Source organism: Anopheles funestus, chromosome 2RL (assembly GCF_943734845.2).
Source record: "Anopheles funestus chromosome 2RL, idAnoFuneDA-416_04, whole genome shotgun sequence".
Taxonomy (NCBI): Eukaryota; Metazoa; Arthropoda; class Insecta; order Diptera; family Culicidae; genus Anopheles; species Anopheles funestus.
The window spans coordinates 6559716-6587700 of record NC_064598.1 but is presented as its reverse complement, the minus strand read 5'-3'; the positions used below and the strand labels follow the sequence as shown (position 1 = coordinate 6587700).

At 40.7% G+C, this 27985-nt stretch overlaps 2 protein-coding genes across 9 annotated transcripts in view; one reads left to right on the top strand and one right to left on the bottom strand.

Annotated features, from left to right (window-relative positions):
• Positions 1-3283: 3283 nt before the first annotated feature.
• On the bottom strand, positions 3284-5394 carry LOC125766433 (uncharacterized). 2 transcript variants are annotated; one of them, XM_049432405.1, is made up of 5 exons: positions 5070-5394; positions 4815-4989; positions 4438-4615; positions 4128-4340; positions 3284-4056 (listed from the first exon to the last, which is right to left on the bottom strand). In XM_049432405.1, the coding sequence occupies exons 2-5, from the start codon at positions 4908-4910 to the stop codon at positions 3761-3763; spliced, it is 783 nt and encodes a 260-aa protein (XP_049288362.1). In that variant the 5' UTR covers positions 4911-4989; positions 5070-5394; the 3' UTR covers positions 3284-3760. The 2 variants fall into 2 exon arrangements, with proteins under 2 accessions (XP_049288362.1, XP_049288361.1); XM_049432404.1 differs by having other exon boundaries at positions 4815-5018; positions 5087-5394.
• A 518-nt stretch (positions 5395-5912) lies between these two features.
• LOC125766393 (interference hedgehog-like) overlaps positions 5913-27985 on the top strand; it is a 77499-nt gene continuing 55426 nt past the window's right edge. For 3 of the 7 annotated variants that reach the window (XM_049432291.1, XM_049432295.1, XM_049432289.1), the window contains exons 1-2: positions 5914-6420; positions 7614-7994. The gene's annotated coding sequence lies outside the window, so the exon portion shown is untranslated. Of the gene's footprint in view, positions 6421-7613; positions 7995-24290; positions 24530-27985 lie in introns of all 7 variants that reach the window. The other 4 variants (XM_049432293.1, XM_049432290.1, XM_049432294.1 and 1 more) reach the window with 3 other exon arrangements.

Below are 27985 nucleotides of genomic sequence, written 5' to 3'. Positions count from 1 at the left end.
CTCTCACAAAGCTCTTCCCCTTCACATTTCACACAGATGGGCCCAGCATACACTTTACGCGCTGTACAATCATATTCATGTCGATGAAAAGCATGCAAACACTGTTTATTCTAAAGGTAAACAAACAATTACTTTACACGAAGCATATTTAGATGAATTGAGCATTATTTTAGTGTGCAAAACGGGTCACGGAAGAGTAATGGGCGCGGGAAAGGGAAACGGCGAAAAGCACGATAATCATGATTTATAACGCTTCTAGTGCGCGTAAGAGTCTGTACAGTATATTGCTGCTACCATTTTGCGATGTAGTAAAAAAACAAAAAACAAAAGATAAACATTGTTTCACTAAACAAAAACACACACACTCCCTATAGCGCCTTAATTTGTCGTAATATTTTATCGCTGCATCTGGTTGCACGTTGGTGTCGTTGTAAGAGAAAGCCTTATAGAAGTAGCTGGTTGATTTATTGCAATAAACCGTGAGCAGAACGGGAAGGACGCTTGGAAGGTGGAAGGTGGTCGGTTTTGCTGTCACGGTTCATGATGTGCCAAAAACCTGAGATATAAAAAATAATCACAACAGTAAGCAAACATCTCACAAACAACTCTCTTATATATCATGTAACACAACTGATTCCATAATGAAGTACAGCACGAAAATAGCAAACAGTACGAGCAGTTTAGTGTAGCTATATATCGTATTTCTTTGGCTGTTGAACAGTAGGTCTATCAGTGTCGTTCTGTTTACCGCTCTGTTGATTGTTTCATTTTATTCAGAAGAAGGTTTATACTAAGAAGAAACTAAGCTAGCGTAAGTGGTAGAGGATGCATTAGAGTATATATAAATCTACCAACCGTACTTCACAAGTAGAGATAATAAAAAAGCATCCAAAAAAAGATGCTCCAATTCACCTAAACGAAGGCGTCAGAAGCAAACACAACAAAATAAGGATGTGGGAAAATGGAGCGCCTGAGGAGAGAAATCATCTACTATAGTCTTCCAGATGTATATTTACACCTTTCTAATCGTATGGCCGATTTTTAAGTAGAACACAGCAGTGACTTTTCTGTTCTTGGTTTTTGCGCTGTTCTATTGCTAGTACCTAACGTTACCCGTACTGTGTTGTCTTTGCATGTTTAGAATTGCTTTAGTTTTCCGATCTCTGATCAAACGGATAGGGAAACCATGAAGCGAGGCAGTAAATGGATGGCATTTACTAGCGACTTTTAGCCGATAGCTAAAGTGAACTGTGGAACTCCGTTTTTAGCGACCAAGCAATTTCTAATGTTCAACATGTGGTGGCAGCCTAAAAGGAAAAAATAATGATGTAAATGGTGGTTTATTTTATATGATAATGCCTATCTAGACGTTGTTATACTATCGACAAAGCTTTAAATTAGTTAAAATTTTGCAAAGTGCTCATTCACTCGATTAGTTTGCTTTTTCTTTTTACTAGAAACGTTAATAATGATTTAAACTAGAAAGCCGATAAAGCTCATAGCAAGACCAGCAACTGTCACACATACAAGTAAATCACTCGCACATATGATATTTATATTATATACATGCATATATAAATATATATATATACATACATATACATATTGTTAAAAGAAAAAAAACCCTTATCGTTTAACAAACGAAATAGACTGCACTCGGAAATAATACTTACACTCATACCATTTAGCAACACAAGCATTAACATTAAAGAGAGAAACATAACAAAACCAGAAAATGAAACGCGGGTAGATTTCACGATGAAGAGGGGGTGGGGTGGTCCTTCCTTCCAAAGAGATATCCTTTCACACCGTGTAGTACACAGAGAAAAGAAAGTAGGTGTTAAAAAACACCATCGATAGCAATGCATAATTTACTATACAAAAGGTGGTAAGATGGAAGGAATAATACAAAATACACAACTACTGCAACATAAAACAAAAGAAAGCAATACACTTTTTCAATGTCTTACTCTTTACACGGCTGCAAAATGCAAAAAAGCAAAAGAAAACATATAAATGAGAGAAGAAAGATAAAAGAATAACAAACAAGTTAAAGGGAAAACACAAGTGGAAACTGTAGAACTATTAGTAAGCCCCCTATAGTAAGTTCCATAAGGACAATGCGACAAACCAAACTTAGCGAGAATGCCTGTAGTGAAAAGAAAACAAAAACGAAACTGACTTACAACAAATTAAAGCAAATCTTTTTGCCTGCTCTAAAGAAACGAAAACAAAACAAAAGAAAACAGAAACAAAACTCTCACTCAAACACCATGGTTTTTACACAAACAAACAAACAAACATTATACAACAAGAACAAGAGAAGAAGAAGAAGCAAAACAAACCTGTTTATACAAGACATATATAAACGTATTACTATATATCACTTGTACTGGCAATTGAAACACAGCCTACTACAAAGCGGTAGGTCGTTGTAAAAAAAAAAAGATGAAAACAAGCTAAAAGTCATATGGAACAGAATTGATAGGAACAAAAAAAATGGAAGAAGAAACAAAAACGCACGGCAATCTTTGATTTGCCGGTAATCGAGTACAATATTGCGCATCCTTGTTGCTGCGAGCGGCAGGAGCGCAACGCATAAACAATTTCAACTGTAGTGGCGATCTCCAATCCTGATCGGGATCTGTACTAGGGACATAACCTTACAACACAATAGAAATAGCACCCGTGCAATGGCTCGCCTAGTCTGTAAGAAATATTTAGCATCTGACCACTCATTCAAACAACACACACAGACACAAAAACACACCAACACAACCTTCTTTTTCCCACACAACCAAGCAAGCAAAATATGTAGAACCAAATAGCACACAACCATGATCGGTCGGTGAAAGTCTTGAGGGAGAAGTTATGTAGGCGGTAGGGGCTGCTCTTGCCAATGCTGTGGAACCGAACACGAACGTTGAGTAATTAATAAAAATCTTCAAAAATACTTCAAAAAAATTTAGATGCCTTGTAAACATTGATGACTTAAAGCGATTGTTTTAGATTTAAATTTATGTTTTCATTATGTTAATTATGCTTTTTAATGTTTTTTCTTTCAGCTTCACACATCGAAGATCCTGGATGACATCTTATCTGTAGCAAGGATTTGTGACTATCCGACGTAAAAATAAGTCTAATTCGGCATTGACTCCGGAAAGTATTCGCGAAAGTGACAATAAATCGAATATTAGTGATCAATCAACGAAACATTGACCCCTGCGACAAAAAAACCCTGCAAAAACATTCGCATTGAAGAAAAAGCAAACTATCACCGAAATTATCCATACAGTTATCAGTATTTTATTTTCTACTACATATTCCAAACAACAAATGCTATGTGCTCTGTACGTCACGTGACGTGCAGAGCTTGTTTCTGCTTTGTTATCAATCGCGTTTAGCTTACCAATATCCAATGCAAATAGTATGTTTTAGTCTCCATTCCAGCCGGGCTCGTAGCCTTCCAAAAAACACGTAAGCTCCACCTGCGGAGTGGAGTACATTCAAACACTACACGACAAGCACAAAATGGAAAGAGTCAACGAGGAAGCATGATCCACACTAAGGGCCAGATCAATGGACGTCCAGGCGGTAACACTAAAATAGTTGGATGATGATGGAATCATTCATTTGGGGGGAACTCCAGACATGTTTTTTTTTCTTTCTTTCGCTGTAAGCAATAGAGCGTTCCGCCTTTCTAACGGGGGGCCAACGAGGCCCAAATCTGCCAAACCATTCTCCCCTTGCCATCAGCGCTTTAAACCAAATAGTTGGCTTCGTTGGCATCGAAGAGAATGTGCTTCAGTCCACCATCGCTGAGATGCATGTTTTCCTTGCGATAGTGATACGGTGGGGCCACCGGTAATCCGTTCTTGCCTTTGCTGGAGGGACAGTTGGCCGTATCGGTGCCGGTGGATGCCGGTGCAGCAGGGCACGGAATCGCTACAATCGCTACCTCGCGCAGTTTCGTCATGTGGACAAGATTTTTGTAAAACAAACGAATCACACCCCAAACGGTCACGTTGAATATGATCATAATCATGCAGAAACCCCCTGGAAGTAAGGTAAGTACAGTGGAGTAGAGAATTGGGATGATATTATAGCTTTTTTTATAGTTTTCTTACAGTATTCCCACTTGGCAACGTATTTGAAGGTTGAATCGTTACAACCGCAAGCCAATACCACTGAACCGATTGCCAGCGTACCGAAGAAGTCAACCACCATCCAGGGGATGAAGAATTCGTGCCGATTACGTAGCGTACCGATCAGCAGTCCCAGGCAGCTTAGCACGTAGATAGTGGCCACCGTTGTCCCAATGTACAGTATGCAAAGAGTTGCTGCAATTCGAAAAAGAGCAAGGAAAAAAGGAACGTTTCACGATTTTGCAGCGACATTAAACTCTCGGTACTGTGTTTTACGATCCTATCATCTTACCGGAAGCGAGCTTTTCTGCGGATCGGAAGCGCCACTCGTTGACCATCTCCCCCTGTTCGTCCGTCATCGAGAAAAACTCACACTTCTGTTCCGCGATGCTCATCTGCAGGATGGTGCTCATCTCCTCGGCATGTGCCAGTCCGAGCAGCATCACAAACAGGAAAACGTGTGCCGTAAGCTGGAACGGGAACGGTCACAGTGTTAGAACGAACGGAAACGTAAAAGTTTTCCCAATGTGTGCTGCGCCATCATTCCGGAAGGGAACGAGCCGTGCCGTGCCGTGGCGTGAGTGTCAAGGGCAAGGTTTATTGCTTGGTTTTGACTGGCGAAATGAGATGCATCCTGTACTGTGGCCGGATATTGGCCAAACCACTTACCACTTTATAGATTGCAATGAGGATGGCCGTGACGCGAAGATACTTCGGCGACAGTGGCATGTTGATGGCTTCGATAACTCGATTAATGACGTACATTTTATTTTGCGCTTATTATCTTCACTTCTACGGTGGAAAATAGAACAATATCCTGGCTGTGGGAGGATGTAATCACGTTCTACGAGAGAACAAAGGATTTTTCCAACACTGAAAACATGTAAAAAATGTTGTTTTTTTACTAGAGTAGTTTTTTTTTACCTTTTTTGTGTTATTACCAACACTACAAATGGCGCAGTGTGCCTTGAAGTTGCTATGGGAGTAAGTTATGCCCCCTTTTTGGTGCAATGCTTGCTATGTTATAGTCGTGTTTTTTTTTAGTTCAAACCACTTCACTGTTTTAATAGCACAACAGCTCCATTACTGAAGACCGCGTTTTGGTTGTTGTGAACCCACAAGCACAAACTATCAATCACTTTCTGTGGAACATTGAACGTGTTCCAGAGTTTCGTGTCCCGTCCTGGAAGATACTTACATCGTGACTGACAGGAAGGAAAATCGAATCGTCCTTCGGTTTTTGCGGCTACGCTACTACTAGATGTGGCCGGTTGCTTGGTCGGAGGTAGCGATGTCGGAGGTGTAATGTTTTTATTCATCGAGCATGCGCATCGGGTGGATTCGGTTTCGGGTTTTAAATGTAAACAATCGGCAAAAAAAGAAGTACAGGAAAGGTACACGGGACAATAACAAAGTTTTGCGAATGAGTTAATCGATCGATGGCTATCTACGTTAAGTTTTAATTAATAAAAGAGTTAGAAAAGTGTTTCCCTTTTCCGTAATATTAGTCGTATGACTTTCGGTAATAATTCAAAATTGTTCTAAAACATCGTCACCAGGAAGCTTTAGTACGTAGTGTGTACTAAAATTAAGGGATGTAGGTTCATGTCTTGGCTAAAAGGGAGAAGAACGTTTTTAAAATTAGAGAAAAGCGCAATTAATCCATTAATTCAATGCTTAAAGTTTATTTGATAAGAAACTATAACCCATCTTCCCATAAGACATATTAGATTTGTATCTTTTTGATATAAAATTTCCAAAAATATCAAATTCAAATTTTGGTGAAGTCTAAACTACACTTTAGCAGATTCTCTGCTCATTTCTCTCACGCCTCTCTCGTCTGTCCCTTTGCGATGTGAAAGAAAGCGAGAAGGAAGACCAGCGTGAAGCGATCGTAACTGAAAGAGAGAGAATCGCATGTACTTTTTCTTTCGCTCTTAGCACATTATGTTCCCCAAGATGGTAGAGTGAGACCGTCGATAGGCTGTCCTGTGGTGCGTAGTGTGTTATGCTACATCGGGACGCGCGTGAACCACAAAAACCGTACGGTTCTCTCGCGTCTCTTTTTCTCGGTCGCTCTCTCGAGGTGGACGGACGTGTAAATTTCGGTGCGCTCGTGCTATTTTGAAAGTGTATTTCCTCGCGTACGTTTTACCAACCGGGAAAACAAGCGGATACATCACCGGGAAAGTGCGTAACGGGTCAGGTGTAAAGGCGATCGACGGCTCCGATCGAGTGTTGCTGCAAGTGTGTGTTTTTTTTGGGGTTTTTGAAGGTGAACTAGCTTTATCGGCGTTTGTTTTACGGTTTGACTAAATCAATAGATCGTACAGCAACTGTTGAGAAGTTGGGAAACTGTGTTCATGACCGGCACAATATGATCTTCTCTGTCGGTGTGTACATTAAGTGAATGCTGGGAAATAAACTTGCGTTTGAATGTTATTTACACACCTGACTCTGATAACATTTTGTGAAATAAAAAGTTCGGGCCAATGATCTATGCGCAAAAAGGAGTGTTTGTGTGCAAGAAACCCCTAAATGCGGCGTTTATGCAAAACCGTACTTACGCTTCGTACAAACAAACAACAAACCTTCAGTTTGCTAAAGGTTGTAGCCTTTTCACCAAACGAAAGGGATTTAACATTTTTGGCACTGATTTTCGGGAGGGAAAAAAAACCACTTCTTTCCCACACACTTGTCAGCAAGCGCAGTGTGCGTAGTTTCCAAGGCAACCCATTCCCAACGGTGTGTGTATGATTGTTGCAGTGTTGTTGTGTTTTTTTCATAATTGTTGTAACATTTCCCCCCACCACACAAATGGAAAACACCAAATTTTGCTATGTTTTGTTGAAATTTGTACTTTTTTATTGTGATATTTTCGCTTGTTTGCATATTTAGTAGTTGGTGTATGTGTGTTAATGTGCGTACATTGCGAAGATTTCGTGCCTTTCTCGCTCAGCGCATTAGTGGTATTACCCTTGTCTCGCTCTCTCTCCTGCGATCCTGTGTTATTTCTCTTCTGCGGGTGATATTTTTAACAAAAGTTCCCGGTCAGTTTGCGATGTTTCTATTGTGAGGAGGTTGATCGTACAAAAAAGTGGTTAAAGAAATGCGCCAGAAAAATAAAGAACCGTCAACTTTGCGTCGTCGACGAGAGTGGTTCAGATGATCGTGGTCAGAATTTGTTGCTGACTTGCTCGGGCCTGTTTCTTAAAAGTTGCCCAGATTGACGGTGTGACGTTTAGAGGAAGCTAAAGTACGAAACCCAAAAACCGGTCATGAGTGCTGCACGGCGAAAGAGAGAAAGAAAACACACAAAATGTGCGATCGCGCGTTCCTTGATCAGTTTATTCCTTGCTGGCTGTGTGACGTTTGTTAGTGAATGGTTTTAGTTCAATATTCATTCAATATTTTTTGGTGATCATCAAGTGCCGCACATTAAATTGTTCCACTTCCTTTCCTTTACAGCATTCAGTGTCCGTGCGTGTGCGTAGTTCTGTGTGTACGTGTATGTGTGTGTTAGTGTCAGTGCGTCACGCACGGTGACGAAATCGTGCTCGGCGAGTGTTTTGTCAATTTTTGGGCGATGTTCTAAGGTGGATCTCGCTGTCAAATGACGTCGGTGCGATGAAATAGAATACGAAGCAAGAATAAATCATTGATCCCGATGTGCGATCGTGTTGGCGAGAGTGCGTGCCTCGAATGTGTTTATGTGTGCGCGAGTGTTTGTGTTTAGCGTGTACACAAACATAGAAACAACGGTGTAGAGAACGACAAGTGGAACAAAAAAAAGCAGAAAACACACAACAACCCGCCTACAAGACGGTGTACAAGATCATCGCTTTTAAGGTAAGGATTGATGTTGTTGTTCTATCACCGATAAGCTTCTTCTTTTCTGCGGCACAATAAAGCACAAACTAATTGATCGATGCTGTCAGTTGCAGTTGCGATTAGTTGCGCGCTGCGAAAACATCTCGTCTCGAATGCGCGATCATGCCCGTTGCGTTGGTATGCGTGCGATGCACACTTTCGTTCAGGAATGCATGAATGCGATCGTTTGTATAATCTCGTTCGTTCGTAGTGGTGGTGATGGTAGTGAACGAATTTAGCGTCTCCCAGAGGGAATCATATGGACGGTGCACTACAAACAAGCGCCTGAAAGAGACGGAAAAACGCTATACAGCCTCCGATTCCATCTTTTTGCCCGTTCCATCTCTTCCTCCAGGTAGTGTGTGAGAGGAATCGGAAGAAAATTCTTTTCCTTTTCTTGAAGTTTCTTTTATTCACTTCAGTCGCTTCCATGCGCCGTCTTTCGTTTAACGCTGCAATATATACGTTCAGCAAACGTATCAGTATAATGGATTTGGGATGCTGGATTTTTGTTTGAGTTGGTGTATGTGTGGAAAAAAAAGGTTAAGAGAGAAAAAAAGGCATGTAAGAAGGGCCAAGGGCCTTTCGGTCGATTGTCGGAGGGAAGCAAACGGCGATCGATATCGAGTACAATATCCATCGATGAAACGAATCGATCTATGGCCGGATTCGATCCGGTATGAATGGATAGAAAACAGTGCGTGGTGTTTCACGTTGGCGGTCTCTGTGATGCGACATTGTTGAGGCTGTGAAAGTAAGATAAATTAGGCTTACAAAAGATTAAAAATGTGAAACAAATAATTTTATACAAAACATTGAACAAATTTTCTGTGATACTGAAATTGATATAAATTTAAAAAAAAAAGTATTACAAAAATGTAATAAGTGGTTAAATTTTATTTAATAATAATTTTAATCACCTTTGGGAAATTAAATATTTTATGGTGTTTTTTCTCACACATCGTAAAGTATGACATGATAACGCAAAACAAAAAAATAATGTTAACATAAAAAAAATTACAATATAAAATTTTTAACAAACCTAATGTTAGAAACATTTTTCTATTTCTTACGAACTCGCATTGTTAAATATTTAATAACATAAACAACAAAAGACGTTCGTCTGGTAGGGGCTTATGGAAAATTTCGATTGATTTTGTAACCACCGTGGAAAATGTAATGCACCGATTCGAATCGACTTTACGAGCTTTAAGACCACACCCAGCAAAACGTCTATTCCATTTTCTTTTCTGCCTTCTGTCTTCAGTTTCTAAAAGTTACATTCCTTTTGGATAAAGGGTGGAAAGCATCTTTCCTCTATTCTGCATTTTGCTGTAGAAGTTCGCTAGAAAGCATGAAAGTGGCTTTAAATATTGCACCACAAATCATGCCGCGGTGCAACAGGTCCCCTTTTGACATGGTGGAAAACCAACAGCAACAACATAGAAAAGCAGCAAAAAAGATAAAACACCCACCCAGCGGGACATTTCTTTCACCCTGTGTGAATATGTACCCCGGACTGGTAAACGGATCGGTGTCCCTTTTATCGTTTGCGTACCGATCAACATCGATGACACGCTACATTTGGCGTACGATACGTTCGATCTCGTCATCACCCTCTGTTCGAAGAAGTTTCTATGTGTGTGTCTTTGTAAGCATTTACTTTTCTATGTCGAAATTCATACCTCGAAAGACACCCCAAAGAGCGGCCGTTTGATAGTGCGATGCCGGCAGTGTGTGTACGATGGGCAAAATTGTTCGGAAACCGATCGTCCGCACACAACAAAGCCCAGCATGACGACCCCATGAACATGGTGGTGGTGCTGCTGCTGCTGCTGCTGATGATGATGAGGTGATCCTTGTTCACTTGCTCACTGTATCTGTTCCTCCGGCATTCGCACAAAACCTGGCACAAGACGTGGTCTTTTCGGTGTGCCTGTTAAAATAAAAATACCCCCAAGAAGCGCAAATAACGCGCGGCCCACATAATGAAAAAACGAAGAACAAAGCGACGAACCCCTTTCGTGCCTGCGGAAACCGACCGTTGCATACGTGAAGCTTGTTACGCTTGCACCACAAAACCTTCCCTGTGGGTTGTGTTTCTGCTCTCTCCCCACGAAGACATTGCATGCCAAACGGAACGGAGACTCATCAACTGGTGAGTTTCGAACTCTGAGGGGTTTTTTTGTTTCGTTCGTGTTCTGTTGCATCTGCTTCCTAGCATCTCGAAGAAGAAACCATTTTTCGCTCCACATATCCAATGCCGGCAATGATCAGTTTTGTTTAATTTTGTACCCAATACCGCCAGCATCGTCCCGGCGCGCAGTTCTCCACTCGTCATTATCGGGTTCGTTTCCTGTTGCCAGGGTGTGTCTTTCGTTTTGCGAATGATTGCGATTTGTTCTCTCTGTCTCTTTCACCATGCACCATGACCGGTGGTAGTTGTTGCAATGCATTTGTCAAATGCGAACCAAGAATGTTAGAATGCAACAAAAAAAGATCAACCTCCGATCGGATGATCCTTTTTTGGGGTTTTATTTCTGAAAAGTTTGTTTCTGTTTGTTTTATTCCACTTCGGTTGTGTGTTGTTCGAAATCGCAAACTAATAGACCGAGGCATGACATTCTCTTCACAAAAAATACACACACACACAGACTTTAATTCGCAACCGGAATCAAATGAATGGAATTGAGCGCCGGGTGGCGACGAGCAAAGATAAATACCGTGCAAAAAGGATGTGATTCGGTAACAACCCGATAATTACCACACCCAGAACAGGGCGCTGATGGCAAGTCGGGAAGGAACTTTGCTTTCGCATTCCTTCCAGCGTTTGCATGAAGCTGAGGAGAATTGAACTGATCCGTTCGAGTGTGTGTGTTTTTTTTGCGAACGATCTTCCATTAGGTCAATGGCATGGATCATTCTGTTCTTTTTTTTGTAAATTAATCGTTCCAAACGGGGGTTTTTTGGCTTGATTGTCGGAGGAGTGAGATTGAAATAATTCTTTCCAGGAAGCTAAAGGAGCTGCAGTTCAGAAGTGATCATTCTGAGATGGAAATGAAATGTAGCTGACAGTGCTTTACAGTTTAATTGGTGTTCCAATATTATTACACAACAATATTTTATCATTTGTTGTCCAAAAGAAATTATTCTAAAATATAAAAAGCTTTTTTTATTATTATTTTGGAATTTAAACCAACTTTACAAAAGTTCCAAACTATTCTTCGGAACTAGCACTCCCTTACATGCTGTTTTGGAGCTCTGTTTTATTTCATTTCGTGCCAAATTATATCCCTTCTTTAGGGTCCCTTTGCATCTCCCTCATAAAGAAAAAGGAACAAACGCATGGTCCTTTTTCCAGCCACCTTTTTGATGTGTTTTGTTGTTTGCTATTTCTTCCTCAGTTTCAGTATGCATTTTGCGTGTGCCGGTACCGCCGACTGATTGACGGCTTGATTGGACCTTATCATCTTAAGTATTATCATTTCGTTGCATGTCCAACGGGTCGGGACGGTTGGTAGTTTTGGTTGTTTTTTTCTTCTCGTCTGTCTGTCACCTTGGAAAGTTTGGAAGTTTGTGCAGTTTTTACTGTGACGTGAACATGAAGGAGTTTTGCTGTATTCTTGTCAGAGGCAGGAACTTGCGTTGTCTGCTTTTGGGTCTGTCTTTGCTAAATCATTCTTACAAGTAAAGGAATAAGAACAATTGCAAAAGAGTCCTTCTCCATGCCCAAACACTGACTTAAATACTTCCTCATAAATGAAAATCAGAATTCGGAAGTGATTATGCACATCGAGCTTAAGCGTAAAATTGAAAACCCGTTCAATAATAATGAAAGGATCAGCGAGTTTCCAAGGTATTTACAATGGAAAAGCTTTTTCCCACACCGAGGAGGGGGAACGTCTAGTGCAAAGATAACATTCGTCGATGTGTTTCGCTATCTGCCTTCGATTCCTTTGCGGCTTTTAGTACGGTGGAAGAAATGCAGACGGAAAGCGATCCATAAACTTTGTTTTTCCAACGGAAGCATTGGAATTTGGGTGCACGGGGATGCAATCTCATCAATCGAAGTGTGGTCCTGTTTCTTAACCGTTGCCCAAGTCATCGGTTGGGCTTCTTCAATAAAGCTTTCACCGCAACGGATCACACTGGGAAAATGGAACGCTAGAAAAGGTTTTGTGGAATAAAGTTTTGAAAATTAAATATTTCTTTTTTAAATTCTTCTTAACTCCTTTTTTGTATCAGAATCACTTTCCAAACTGTCCTCAAAACATAATTTTAAAGTTGGAAATTAATAGGTATCTTCAAAGATATTTTTCAATCAAGTGTAAGTTCTCACCGTGTGGAAAACTGAACGTGAACTACAGACGAAGATGAGACCTACTCGGGAGCATTAGGTGTATGTTTGTATTAAGTTTTCCATGGTAGAATCGGCTTACCGTACGGTCCCGTACTTCTTCCTATGCGTGGTGAAATATAATTTATTAGAATCGATCTCTCTATTGGTGAAGTTTATAGAAGTTTTGGTGAAGATTTGTTGAAAGTTGGACAAGATGAAATAATGAAGAAAAGTTTTCCACCATTCGTGTATGGAATCTGGTCAAATGTTTTCTCACGAAAGTTTTCCAAGGATGGCATATTAAGGCATTTTGTTGAAATGATTCATTTTACTTCAGTTTCTCAACGTTTAATTTAATAAGAATAAAAGGTATAAAAAACTCTTAGTGGTTTAAAATAAAATAGACGATTTTTTTTTGTATTTTTAGACGGAAACTTCTGAAATGTTTAAGCCTTAAGCCTTTGGTTCTTTGTTTGTGTGTGACAGTGTGGTACTTGATCACGTATCACGATTTTGTCAACACTTTAAACACAAGTGGTTTTGTGCCTTTTGCTACCCGCTAACCAAACACATGTTTCCTGAGCACAAGATATCTCAAGCGGTGGAATAAGAAATTGCCGTGATTTGGTGCATGCTAAGGGCCGTTCGATTAACAACACCGCGACCCAAGACTCCACAGGTTGTTTGCTGGTTTGCTGGCCACGACTATAGTGGATTTTTATGGCAAAAAAACTTCTTACGTCCGACAGTTGGTTGAGTGTTCTCGAACGCTGATGAACCACTTAACTTCTCTCTCTGTCTCTCGAATGGAAGAAGAAAGCTTCTGGTTGTTTGCGGTGATTACTTACTAACCTACTTAAAGTAAAATATTTTTCTATTGGATCGTGTCGTGTTCTATTGCACAGTTGTTATTTTGCTCAAATTGTCTTTTTTTATTTTCACCGGAAACCGTTAAAAATCATGGTCTTCACTGAATATAAAAATTAAATTGTTGGAATAAACTTATGCAATCTCGATAAATATTTTAAGGAAACATTGAAAAGATCAATTAACATACTATTCAAAACAATTTCTAGATTGTTTTTTCCTCTAAAATATTTAAATAAAGCTTTCGACTCTCTACGTATGGTTATAAACGATGTAATCTCGAATTACGACGATTTCGACTTACGCCTTGCTTCGGGCACTTTTTTCGGTCCCAAATACAGTCGTAACTCGGGGAACATCTGTACTTTATGATTTTTTAAAAAGTATTTCCGTTATTTAATGTTAATTTATTTAAATTTAATTTTTATTATCTGCAAAATGACAACAGCGTAATAAGCATTCTAGGAAGAAAAAAAGCTCGTGTAGGTTCCGGTAAGTGTATCATTCAATACACCATAGATCGCGAATTAAAATCCCTATAAACACAAAGTTTTGCGTTAAACATTTGATTAATTATCTGCTAAAAATTTCCTTTCCTATATTTAACACCACCCTTACTTTACACACGTGAAAACAACAATTGGGAAGATTTATCAGCGACAAATGCAATTTTATTTCACTCCCACCTAGTCTGTTTACTTACCCACCCATTTCTCTGGTACTTCGCAAAAGGAAAAATGAAAAATGGGAGAGAATGAAACCATCTGTCAAACGATGGTACGGCAAATGATAATTTAAATTGTCACCCACATTATTCTTCTTCACGTCGGGCGGATGCACAACGGGAAAGTGCATTAAAATTGCATTAACGAGCAATTTATTTACTTGACCTTGCTTCGGTTGGAGAGGATTTTGTTTTTCTCTTTTTGATATGGGAACAAACAAGAGATCTCAGTTTATTCCCAGCAGAAAAGGCAGATTGATCATTGATCGTAAACCGATCAGCAGGAAGGTATGATTTTATTTTTGGCCAAAAAGCTTTTTATCAAAATTCGGAAGTGAAGGAATCGCTGATAATATATCAACCGATGTTTTTTTTCGTAGTTTTTCGTAATTCTCATTTCGTGAGCATCGAATGTAATGTGTTTCCGGTCAGGGCAAATATTACAAGTCGTTGTTTGATTGCAACCAGAGCTTGTTCGTCCAAACGGTCACAAAAAGACCAAAAAAAAACTTCAAAATGCATTCCAATTGCATTCGTTCGTTCGTACTTTGATTGGTTTGCTGCTGATGTCATTTTTTAATTTCTTGCGGGAATGTTTGAAAGGCATTCGGTCAGGACGAACAGAGTGAGAGAGAGAATCGCCGTACACGAAAAGGTCATTTGATGGATTTTTATTGGAGTTTGATGTTTGCAATGTCTGTGGCAATTTGCGATCGGAGGTAAATAATGTTTTTGCTGCCAACCGTCAAAACCCCTAGCTTCTCGTGTTTGAATTAAGCAAGATAGATTGGTTTAATATAGAAAAAAAATCTCGTTTTGTTTGTGTGTTGTGTTGCATTTTATTCTACACAAAAAAAAAATGCCAAAAACTGTTGCATATTTGACTGCTTTTTTTTGTTGGTTTGCAAACCTCTGTACGCCGAGCAGATATTAATGGTGGTGCGTTGTTAAAGGTGCATTATTAAATAAATAAAAAAATAATAACATAACAACCTACGGCATGGCTACGTTTCGATATTTTTCGTCCGGTTATTGACCGACAAACAGAAAAAAAGCCAGGCAGACACTTGGCTTTTCTCCCTCCTGCCCCCCACACCGATACCAAAATCCGATGGGGTGTGCATGAATCATTTTCGTTGTATTACCACCGGCATCGTTCCTTCACGTCCTGGGTATGCTCCTTTATATTGTGTGAATGTTTTTTTTTTCATTCATTCTCTCCTCATATTTTGACAATCTGCCTTCCTTGAGCTAAAAGTTATAGCTCGTACTGAGCCGCAGTGAACGAGACATGGTCCTGGTGCCGGTGCAGTACTGGCAATGCAATAAAGATGGCAAATACCGTTGGTGCATTGGATCTAGGATCTAGGGAACTTGTTTCTTTGCATCGTTCTTTTCCCGTTCCACCTCAGCATTTTTGGGGGGATAAAGCATAAACAGTCCTTGTTTACATTCGGTACCACAAATGTACCACGGTTTCGTTAGGCAAAGAAAAAAAAAGCGAAAGAATGCAACCGAACACACAAACAAGCGGATGGAAGGAAGGGTGTATTTTGTGGCCACAAAGCTTCATTCCTTCACGGGGATCTTCACTACGTCTCCCCGCTTTTTTGAAGCGCACACGGAACGTGACGGATGGATGGGTAAATTTTAAAATTCGTGCTTCGAGTTGCGCATTTCGGGTGCTGGGTAAAACACCTTGCACCACCACCAACCAGTACTACCAGTTCCTGCCGTTGCATTGCTTTTGATCCCGGTGCAGAGTTAGTCTTTCGTGTGTGTATTTTTTTCTTCTTTTTTTGGTTCTTTGGTTGGAGTCACTTTAAACCGACATTGATGACGACGAAAGGGAGCTATAGTTCATGACGATGCTGGGGTGTTTTTGGGTATGTATGAACGATGCGCTTCATTCGAAGTTTTCGCACTAACTTTAGTGTCGATAGTAAACCCTTTGTGCAGCAGGGCACAATTTTATTTTACTTCTTGAAATATATTAAAAAGTTTTCTCCACTATAAAATATGTCTACACTATGCAATTCTTATAATAAAACCGTTGATTTCGGTATAAAATAAAGTATTTGCGAGAAATGTTTATTTATACCCCACTAATAACGTCAACCAATCATGGTGTCTTGAAAGTGTAGGTGATAAGACGCTCGTCCGCTAACTAAGGGATTGTGGGATCGATTCTCGTTTTCGTTCTCTCAAATTCATTCATCCTGAAGGTGCCAATAGACGAAAGCTATAATGATAAAACAAATGAATAGAATATCTAACAGGAAGGGAGAAGTAATCTATTTTCAAAATTGTTCTTAAAGTCGTGAAATTAAATATTTCTAAATGAATAGGAAAACATTGATGCCCAAATGTACAGTGTGTAATGGCCCAAATTGTCTCAAGTGTTCATTAGCCGTCAACGGATGAATCGGGACTCCATCTCTTCCTTTCGATTTTTTTGTGATATCATCTGGTGACATTGCTTTATTTGTCATTTCGTCATGTCATCTGTGGCTAATTATGATAAATGGATAAATTCACCCTTACTTCCATTGCTACAAACGTACCAAATGCTTAATTAATTACTCTCATTTATTTTAGACGAAGCAATTGATTGCCTTTTCTTCATCAATCATCGCCATTTGATAGTATTGTTGGTCGATGACTCGATGACTGCAAACCATGCTACAATCTGTTAAGGGTTAAGGTATTCAGCTATGCACATCAACTTGCCAACGACTATCTCGTGCCCATACCCTTAAGTAGCCGGGCATGGATGTGTGCTACGTGCGCGAAGGCACGAGTCCGCTCCAAGTTCTTGACACTGGGCTTGATGTCCCGTATCTTAACTCGGGCAACAAATGCCCGCATCAACCCCGTCACACTGCAGTTCGATGTGTGTTCCGTTGCATTTTGTTAGCAATTGAAGGCGACGCGACAGACGACTGATAAGACGACAACCAAACTTAACGTTTTACCGGCCGTCGTTGTCGTCGTCGCCTTCGTCCCCCAAACGGTGAAGTGAGGGAGCGTTGAAGAGGAGTTATTCGATTCTTATGCAGGCTTATGATGGCTAAAACCCTCTCCCACTAAACTTTTGGGTGAGATTTCACAAATCATACTCTACTGGCGAAAAATGGGGATTGAGGGCCCACAATTACCCTCTCTAGATTCGCATTTCCACGGACGAGGATCAAACGATGCTCCGGGAGGGGTTTTTTTTAAATGCAAGCACAAATTCACCTCTGAAGTAGCGCAACGTACCGTTCGCTGGTTGGAAACATTGAAACTCAAAGCGCCCGAAAACGATCGGACAAAAGGGCACGTTTTCCGATGGTTTCTTTTTTCACACGGCAAACATCATTAGCCTCGGGAGCGCGTGACCCCGTGTAGGTCGGGTGTCTCGTAGATGGAGGGGCATAGATGGAGAGGTGAGTTTTTTTTGGTTTTTTAAAGAAGCAATATTTGGATGATGAACAAGAACAAAAAAGAAATGGCGAACGAGTCGAATAACTACCAAATATATCTACCCGGTTCTGTAGGACTTCTGCTGCGGACACTATTTGTTCACCCTGATTGGAAGCGCATGTTGACTAAGCGCGTAGGATTTTTTCCTCCCCCGGCTGGTAACGGAAACGGTGTCTCGGTTGATTGGCGCACGAAGGTGTCTACGGTGTCGGGAATCTGATTTCAATTAGGAAGTGCTACACACCTGTTTCCCTGCCTTTGTTAATTAATTTGAAAATATCCCCAAAAAGCTCATTGTATGGTGGTGGTTGAGTGTAATGAAAAGACCTACGGTTGATAGCATTCGATTTGCTATGTATTTGGCGAAAAGGATCAACTCTTTGCACGCCTAGTTAGCAAGAGTTGCTAGGAAAGTTAATTGAGTTGTTTAGTTTGGTTCAATGAATATTTCGTTACGTTTGTGCTACTTGGGTGCGTAAAGGTGTTAAAGGCAATTTATTCAAAGTTTTACAAAATTGTTTAAAAAAAAATTTATTCTTACTGATAGCATAACTAACATTATTTGAGGCTGTTTGAAGTTGCTTCAAAGTTATGTGAAATTTTTAAGAAGATTATTTACAGTCTCAAAATCAAAATCAATGTTTTTATAATTTGTTTTTGGTTTTTGTAAAGTGTTATAAAATTCAAAAAAAAAAAAAAATAAAATATAAAATTACATCTCACAAATTGCTTGAGTAGATCCAAGCATATTGAAAGCTTACAATCATAGACACTGTTTCCCCAACATAAAAGGGAACCTTGCACCACATTTTACTCTTACCTGCTCCTCGCTTCACTGAAGTGGAAGAAGGAAGTGTCAAATCATCATTTTGCTTCCACTTGTGACATGCTTTTTCGAACCAAGAAACCATTCATCCGGCACATTACTTAACATCAATCGATTCCAGTGCTTATCTCACCCCACAACCCCCGGAGGGGTGGATATTCAGGGTCGTCCTGATCCGCTGGTTAAGTGGTGCTCCTAGCGACAAACGAATAAAAATGGTGTAAAAAAAGGCGCAGATTTAGGGCGAGTCCTGTGTGCCATACCTGTGCTTGTGGAATGTTGCATGGTCTTTCGTCAACTTTTTGCCACGTGGCCCCACCGTGAAGCATGATGATGAATGATCATCGAACTGCGAACCCGTTGTACGGAGGTGTGTTATCGTTATGCGCGACGGAGACACGCCAGCACAAGGGTGTCCAACCAGCAAGCGAGAAGGCAAGGTGTGCCGAGGTGTTACACAACTTATCCTACCGGGTTATGCGTACGTAACGGAGCAAGCGTGATGAGCAGTTGGACGACGTTGCCGTGGGTGAACTATTGCCCGTCTGGTGACGGATTCGGATTCGGCAGCACGGTGAATGAAATCGGGGAAAAAAAGGGTCGTAAGTGAGCCAAGGTTTCGAGATTTACCCGTGGCAAAAATCTTGGCCCTCTTGGTACGTGAATGAACCGTACAACAGCTAGACACGGATGGGATTGGATTAAGTGGTTCGATTCGATGGCATCACGAGAAGGACATTAGTTTTGATGCTCGTTTTTTTTTTTTGGTTCGTTTTTCGTTCTGCCGGTTCGCATACATCCTCGAAAAACCATATGTGCTTCAGCGTGGCGGTAGCGTCTGTGTTGCGTTGGCAGAGATAATCTATTTTAGTGTACGCCCGTGTCCATCTGCTGAGTGGCGTTGGCTTAACTTGATCGCACGGCTGGCGTTTGATGTTTGACGGGTCGTTGAATGATAGGGAAAAAAAAGAAAGAAAGAAAAAAACGATCGAGATCGAAGTGTGTCAAGATGAAATATCTATAGGATTAAATAGAAAGGCAATTTATCAAATGTTAAACAAGAGTTACTTGCATAAGAAAGTAAATACGTAAAGACGTAAAAAAGTAAATTACCTTATAATAAATAATTACTCATTGCTTAAATACATACTTGTGTAAATAAACAAAAAGAAAGAGATAAAAAATTACTTCAATTACTTCAATCACTCGATAACAGGAAATTCCAGGGTTTACCAACTCTTTTATAACTGTCAATTGATTATTTCATTTCGTTACAGCTTGTTTTTGAGACTTTCTGATTTTCGTATTATTCGGTTGCTTTAAATTTTTAATTTATTTTATTGTGTGTTAGAATGTTTGTTAAAGTTTTTAAATTTTATAGCATTAGAAAATAAATTTGAAAGATATTGCTGTAGTAAAACATTAACAAAAAAGCATAGTTTTGTGCGTTGGTGCTTTATTGCAATTTCCTTTTTCAATCTTTAGTCTTTACAATCTTTAATCTCAATCGACAATCTTTAATGTGTCGATCGAATGTGATTTAGGGAAACACATTACTTGACCATTAGTACAAAAAAAACCCTCCCCAAAACGACTCTGTTTCAGTTGGACATATTTTGTCTTACGAGTTTTCAAGTAATGATGTTATGGTACCTTCATTTCCCCGCATGCTGTTAAATCGAATTTTTTCCTTCCCACTTTGCGTGGGGCGTGTTCCAGTGGCCAACGAGGCGGTACCGAATTCAGTGCCAGGTTTCGTAGGCTTTGTAAACTGTACTGTAGGCCCGTGCCCAAAAAAAAAGCCACATTCCGCTTAAGGAGTACGATGTGGCTCAAAGATCAAAGCCCGAACGTGAACGGTTGCTCCATTAGTGAAGACGACCGGGGCCGTTACGTTAATGTGCATCCGAGCAACCATAACTACGGCAGCCAGCCAAAGATGATGTTGATGATGATGATGCTGGGGAATTGTAACGCACCTTCGCAGCATTATGCTGAATGATGCTGACGGTGCCGATGCCGAATGGAAAGCAATCGGATCAAGAACTTTCGATTCGATCGAGGGACGTTTTTTTAAAGCGTTTTGCGCTCGGTATATGTTTTATGTTGTCGGCATTAAATAAAAACAAACCATCAGCAGTTTGAAGTATTGAAGCACGGTGGTACTTGTGGGAACGAAAGGAAGAAAAAAAATACCTCAAACACCATCCGATCGTTTCCTTCGCCAATGTAGTTAGCATCTTTTTTTTTTTGCTCTGTGCCTCTGACAAAAAAACACCCCTTTTTGGCCTCTCGCGTACAAATGCGAGCGGAAATGGTGGGTGATGATTGAAATATTGTTTACTCGCCCCAATTACGTCGAGGCCACTGTTGTGTTTGTCACTTTGGTGAAAAGTTAACGCGATATTACGTGGCGCGCGAAACAACAGGGCGGATCCCGGGCTTCGAAGCATAAGTAAACACACAGATCGGAAACGGAGTGTGCAGGAGATGGATTGCTTTAGTGTGTGTACAAAAAAAAAAGAAAAAGCACGCGTTTTGATGCAGAGTGCGAATGTCTCCTCGGGGGGAGGATACTTTTTTTTTGTTTTGGGGAAGCAAAACAGCGCCGCATCAGGATCAGCATTATTTTGTGTTTGGCTTGCGGCTGCTGAGTGTGGCATGGCTGATGGCTGATTGCACCAGTGACATTCTGCAGACAGGTTCCGTTTGATTGATGTGTCTTAAGGTGGTAAAATTTACAGTTCCGCAAACCGGAAGTGAAACCGTTTTTTTTTTGGGTGTGGGAGATGCTGATGACATAATGTTCGATAAGCTTAAAACGGGGCAGATTTTTGTGAATGATGCTATTATGAGCAGTGGTGGGTGAAGAGTATGTTTGGTGAAAATTTGGCTTATATTTTTGGGTTTTTTTCATTCTAAAAAAATGGACATAAGAATGCTTAACTTATGCAAAGCTATTAGCTCTCTGAACTAAAAACCTTTTTTTATTTTTAAATCCTTAGTACTTTTAGTACTTAGTACGCTTAGTATTCTTGTTCAAGCTAATCGATTTTATTTCCTCTTGAGAGTTTTTAATATGAGTATTATCCAAGAGGAAATTTGCACAAATTACAATAATTAGTGTTTGCGTCTGGTGCCGTGACCAGGATGCAGAACAAAGTCACTCAATAACCGTTAGCGTTATCGTCATTTTCAGGTTATTAATTCAACATTATTATATATTTGCTATAAATTCAAATAACCCTTAGCTCTTTAACTATATTTTTACCACAAAAAAGAAGAAAAGCACGCTTTTTTGTTTTGACATGTTTAGCACCATGTTCTATCTCACCTGAGCGATTCCCACCGGAGGATAGAGATAACCGTAAATTGTCGGTTACGGTTCCAGCCACCTTCTTTGCGTTCAATAAATTTGAATGAATGCTGATGCAGCCTCCGAGGTTTCGAAGTTACACCGAAACCAAGGCCGACCATTCATGAAACACGAGCCACGGCACATACCTGGCGACAGAATCTTACTGCAACTTTCGGCGAACACCGGCTGACACCGGCCATTGAGTAAAACTTCCGGATCGAATTACGCCATAAAGCAGCATCGTCAGCAGCGGTGGGAGCGCACAAACTCACACACAGTGAGAGATACATTCCTGTCGGTTGGACATGTGGACAACACGCCGCTTGGAATTTGGATGGGCAGATAGGGCGAGTGACAGCGAGCAGTTCAAATAGCCGCGTGAGCATACCACGTACCACGGTTTCCAGTTGTAGGAGTGTCACCTCGCACCGGGTATCGTAAAGAGTGTTCGATCGTTTGTTAGCAGGTTTTACGATGCCGATCCGCTTGCCGACAAGCTGGCGGGCATTTCCGGAGATTGCTCCGCCCGGCGAACGTTTCTAATGTTCGGACGAGGAGGTTTCCGAGGGCAACGGGAAGCATACGTGTAGGGAAATTAGGAAAGATTTAAACCCTTGACGACGACCCCGACCGACTTGACCGCGGTGGAATGTGTAGAAAGACGCGAAGCAATTAACAAGTCCTCACATGTCCGACAGCCTCGGGAGTTTCGGCTCGAAATGGGTGGAATAGCCACTGCCGTATGACCCTCCAGGGTCCGGTGATGTTTATTTAGAACTGGTTCATGTCGAACGGTGAACAGCGAGCAGGATAGAAAATGTGGGGAAGATGAAGAATACCCCCGAGAACTTGACCTTCGGCGTCTAGGTTCTGCCCAATCGTTGTTCGCTTCGGAAGCCGGAGGATGCGGCGCAAGGTAGCAGACCTTGTTGGCAGAGGTTCTGTAATTTCTCGTGAAGTAGCACAGTACCTTTTGCTGGTTCGCTTTTTATCGAAGTTCCCATCCGTGTTCCCGTGTGTTCCAGTTTTGTATGCTCAGTTTCAGTCTGTCAGCTTAATGTTTGTTAGTTTCTGCTTTTGCTGACGACGAACGGACCGGTTAATGGGAGTAACTTGTTTGGTTGCTGTGTTGCTTCTGCTCCTGGTGCTTGGTGTTTTCTCACTCGGCACTCACGCGGCTGATGGCGTCCCAGAAGGACACCAAACAAACGAGACGTACCCATTAAAGCGAAGGGATGGGAAATTAAAACACGGATAACACCTCGGTCTGAACAAATGGTGGCGACACGGCGATATCGCTATCCACCAATCCCTGCCCAGAATATTAAAGAACCCCTCCCCTGTGTGGGACCGTCGGGATGGACAATAAAGCAAGGTTTTACGAGTAACGTGTCGCTGGTAGCCTACAAAACCCGTAAAAGTCGGATGCCACGAACAGTTGAGAAATGGAAAATCGGAAGGTATTTAAAATTGTTCAACCGTCTGAAATTGAAAATCCGTAGATAAATAACTCTCACCTTCTGTGTTCCTTTTGCCATGGCCACGTTTCTTATTGAGGGCAGGGATTAACATCTTAACGAAATCCAGCGGTCTTTCGGTAGGAATGGGTGTCATCGAAAGCCAAAACTCCAAACCTAACCCCCGGTTCGGGGAGGAGGAAATTGATCAAAACAGTCCACACCGAACCTGGTCAGGTGCTGTAATCGCGGTCGTGCCTTTAAGGTCCACTTGTCCACAGCGGGTGACACGTTCTGTAATATTGTTGTACGGGGAACAAGGAGTATATCAAGTTGTTGAGTTGCTATCGTATCAGCAAACATCTTGTACGATGAGAGTTTATGAAACATTCCTTGCCAGTTGGAATGGAATATCTTAGCGTACTTTTGTGTGTGTGTGTGTTCTTGTGGCTATCAAAACATAGTTCCAACATAGTTTGAGCAGGTTTTTGAGGTTAGGTTACCGCTCCAACGTAAAAAAGGGGCGAGAGTTATCGTTTCTTATCGCGCTTGGTAAACGGACGGCCTAAAAACTATGGGAATTCTCTGGTGTTGGGGTAGGGGAAAGCACGTCGTGGGGCAGATGGTAAAGATAAATAAAGAAATGATTGATGTTTCGAAGTTTCTTCAAGAAGCGCAGTTTGGGTTTTTGGGCAGAAACCATCGGCGGAAAGGTTGGTTAAATGTTTGTTAGACAAACAGGTGCTTCTCGTTCTGGAAAACGGTTTTTCGGTTGTGCGTTTGCTGAAGCTTTTGGGAGGTTTCCTTTCTTTTCATTTTAGATATTTCCATTTTTGTACCGTCGTATGGCAAACGGCAAACCAAACGCAAACGCAAACGTTATTTGTCCACGCGCGACAATAAAGTAGGCAATATTTTATCGACCCTATCTAGACCTACCCACCAGGCTAGATAAATCGCTGGGTGGGTGAAATAACGATCAAACCGCTTGGTACACGGGGGTTTTGGTTATAAGTTGGCGATACATACTACATATATATCCCCGGGGCCGGGGGGTAAAGATGGTGTAGCAAAATGCTGCTTCAAATCGTTTGATTAATGTTTCATTCTCCCATTACAACCGATTTTTTATTGTGAAGTTCATCAAATATTGACTCGTTTCTTACACGTTTGCCTTCACCCTCGTCTTCACCGCTCACCGTTCCAACCGTTTTGATCAAAACAACTATCTTCTTGCAGGCAACATCACAGGCAGGCAAAATTGGATGGAGACGGTTTGTGTCAAAACGTTCGTTTCGGGAGGTTTGCCATAAATAATTCCGGCAGGCAGACCAGCAGGAACTGGCGCAAACGGCAACAGCACCGGTCGCCAGGTTTTTTGGGAGGGAGTTAGTAATAAAAGCAAAGAAGAAAAAAAACACAAATAGCAAAACAAAACGATTGAACATTGAAGGAACAAAAAAACAAAAAGACAAGTGGTAAGTGTATTGATTTGCATAACTAACAAAACAAGTTGCCAGCTCGTGTTTCGCATAGAACCTCCGTTCGCTCATCAATGCAGAATTTTTTGTGCGTCAGCAGACGGAGGGTGTAGTCATGAAGTTGAGGATAGCGAGGTTTAAATATTACATACGAATGGTGTCTTTTTTACTTTTTTGTTTTTTTTTGTTGCTGTTTGCTTTGGACGAAGTTTGTCAAAAACGTTCACAATACGAGTAAAAATCTTTAAGCGAATGTGTGTGAGCGAATTTTGTGTGAAAATATGCTTTGTTTCTTGAAACACAATGAGAAGGATCTATTCATTGTTTCGAGTAAATAATTTACGATATTTTAAATTGTGACAAGAAAACACTAGAAATTGCATAAATTATAGCGTAGTGGCGGTGTTAAATGAGTTCGCTTTAGACATACACAGTACACTCCTTCGAAGTATTTGGTTTAATTTAGTGAAAGGAATGTCTCGAGTCATTATTCTTCCCTGCTCTCTCCCACTGTTTACAGAAACCGAAATTGACGTAAAAGATAAATCTTTAAAACTTTTGCGTGTCTAGATGTACAAGTTGTCCATCAAACTCGTCTAACGTCTTAACGTCTAAGTTTAAGCGTCTGATGAATAACCGTTCGACATACCGTTGGAGAGGCAAAGCGAATGAGTTGTGTGTTTCTACGTGTTAGACGAAACATATAACGCTAAAACGCATGTCTCAAACACAGCAAGACACGAGTTTGAATGTATGTATTTGTTTTGAGAAAAATTAGTTTACTTTTTGAAGTACACAGTATGAACCAATTTTCCTTGGCGCTACCGACACTAGACGAAAGCTTTACGGAATCTTACTTTCATGGGTAAATTTTCCCACCCACTTTTCAGCACCCATTTTGGACGATCTAAGATTGCAAAGGTGTTTCGGGGGTTTTCTCGCGCTAGGTGAAAAGGAGGCGCCCTCTTGTAGTAGGTGGTAAGCCGTCTTAGTTGCGGTCGGACATGACGAGCGGTCGAAAGCACTTACTGGGAGCCAAAACAAACATTTAATTAATGAGATTAGCGCGGATGAACGATCGCGTTCTGGCACCGTACGTAATACGTAGACGGTTTGGTCGTCTCGTGTTTGGTTTCGTGTGAATTTTCCTTCCCGTGTTGTGGTTTCCTTTTCTTAACGAAGACCGCCCCGGTACACCCCCGGGTACAGGTTGAAGACATTTCAACTAACTTTATTACCGATAACTTTCCTACCGTCACACAACAATGCAAACGGGATGCTGTTTGCAAGAAGGTTAATGTGGTGGAAATTCCATTATGAAGGTAATAGTTTTAATAACATCATCTGTGACACCATTTGCTGCAGTTGGGCAGGTTGGTGATAAAGTTTTCGTGCAGTTTACTAATTACATTTGTAAGGTTGTAGAACCTTTTGTAACCTTTTGTTTACCATGCGATTGCAGCTGATGTCGTAATTTGCTTTTGTAATTATTATCCAGCAAAGTGTAGACTAAACTTGTAAACACACGCTGGCGCAATACCGATCGCCATATGCAATGAAGTTACTCCCACGAGAATGATCGTGAAAATGCTATAAAGTTCGATTTTATTACCAACAAAGGATCGTTTTACATCTCATATTATAGACCATTATAACTTAATAGAAGCTTTTGAAGGTGATCGGTTATCTGTATTTTTTTTGTGATACTTTATATGACAAAATTGCTCATATTCTTATTATTATCTTGAGGAATTTTGTGTCTACTGCTCAGTCGCTAGATTGGTGTCTTGGCCTTTCTAATCCCGGTCAGTAAAGTTAAGCGAATTCTATGAGTTAATGAGTTGATTATCTACAACTCCAGCACAATAAAACAAAACTATTAGAACCTTTTATGCGATGACCTGTCAGCGTCAAGCTATGGTAAAGTAAACTTCGATAAATTTTTATAGAGAGCTTGTGCCATAAACGAGAACGATCCCCATTAATCGTTACCAACAAAAAAACATAAACGACCTAAGGATCAATTGAGAGAACTAAAGTTTGGTTAAGTTGAGCAATAAGTTTACTAGTAGAAGCCTTATTCGTCTAACAAGAGCTGCTGAAGTAGAAGATAATTTTCAGTTCAAGAAGGTATATTTCATTTGGCGAGGATCATCTCCATTATTTGGAGATTATTGATCAGGAATTAAAATTGTTGACTACTAAACAAAAAAAACTCCTCTTTCCATAATTCATAGTTCAATCAACTCTTCTTTTCGCGACATGTAAATGAAACAATCAGCTCATTTGCATGATAAAGGAACTAGTTTACATATGAATGAAAAGTTAAAAATTTTTAATAAGAAAAAACAAAGAAAAACGCCAGCACACGCACCATGTTTACAAAAGCAATGGACATACCTTATGATATTTGCGTGCCTAATGTGTTTATATTTTGTTCATTCTCTACCCGTCCTTACCCCACTGATAGATAAAACCTTGCCCAAAAATTCATTCGCCATTTGTGCGTGTTTTGGATTTTGGTCTTTTTTATTGCACTCATAGTTGCAGCGATAAGCATGTTCGCACGAAATGTCATATCTATTAACATGTTCTTCCCCTTTTCCGCATGTGTTAGGTGCTTGGTGGTGATTTTTGTTGTTGTTTCTTTCGTTTGTGTTGTGCCTTCTGCAAACACAACTATATCTCACCCACCCACCGCTTTTTGACGATTTAGGGGAGAGGGTTTTGGGGGTGGTTTTATGGGCTGTACCAATTCAGGTGGGGGTGTAGTAGTGTGTTTTAGTAGAGTGGATTTTTGGGCAGGATCAGCATAAAAATGTTCGGTCGGTTTCTTGTGATGAAACAACCGAAAATGGGTTTGTGTGGTTGGGTGGTGGGTGAATGAGCGCAAAACTTGGTTGAGATACGAAATGTATTTGTTTAATATTTTTAAGTTATCTTTTCGTTTAAAGTTTGATAAGCATTGCTAATGGCAATATTACTCCCTGGCAGAGGATATTGACCTTAACCTCCATTGAGTAGTACAGAACGTTATTTTAAAAGTCATCTTAGTTGCATTTAAAATGGAATGGCAAAATCTTTCAAACGACTCGCCTCTTAAAACATCACTCCTCATTAGCGCAATCATTCATCAGCGTTTATCTGACGGGTGACCCGATCCCAAAAGCCCATGATATGAAGAAATAAATCCAAACACCGTCCGACATTACGATCCACCATTAAAGACACCTTTCTGGTGCATACCGACGCGCTTATCCTGACAATCGACGTAGCTGCCGGTACTCTGACCAGCACTGACAACTTCATCTTCCCGGCACCGATGGCTTCCGTTTCGTCCTGCTGCTGTGTCGGTGCGTCCCAACTCCTCGTTCCCTGCCGTTTTGCACCGATCGCACCGACACAATGGACATTCCAAGGGTCACATTTTACGGCCGGTTAGTAGGATGCAAA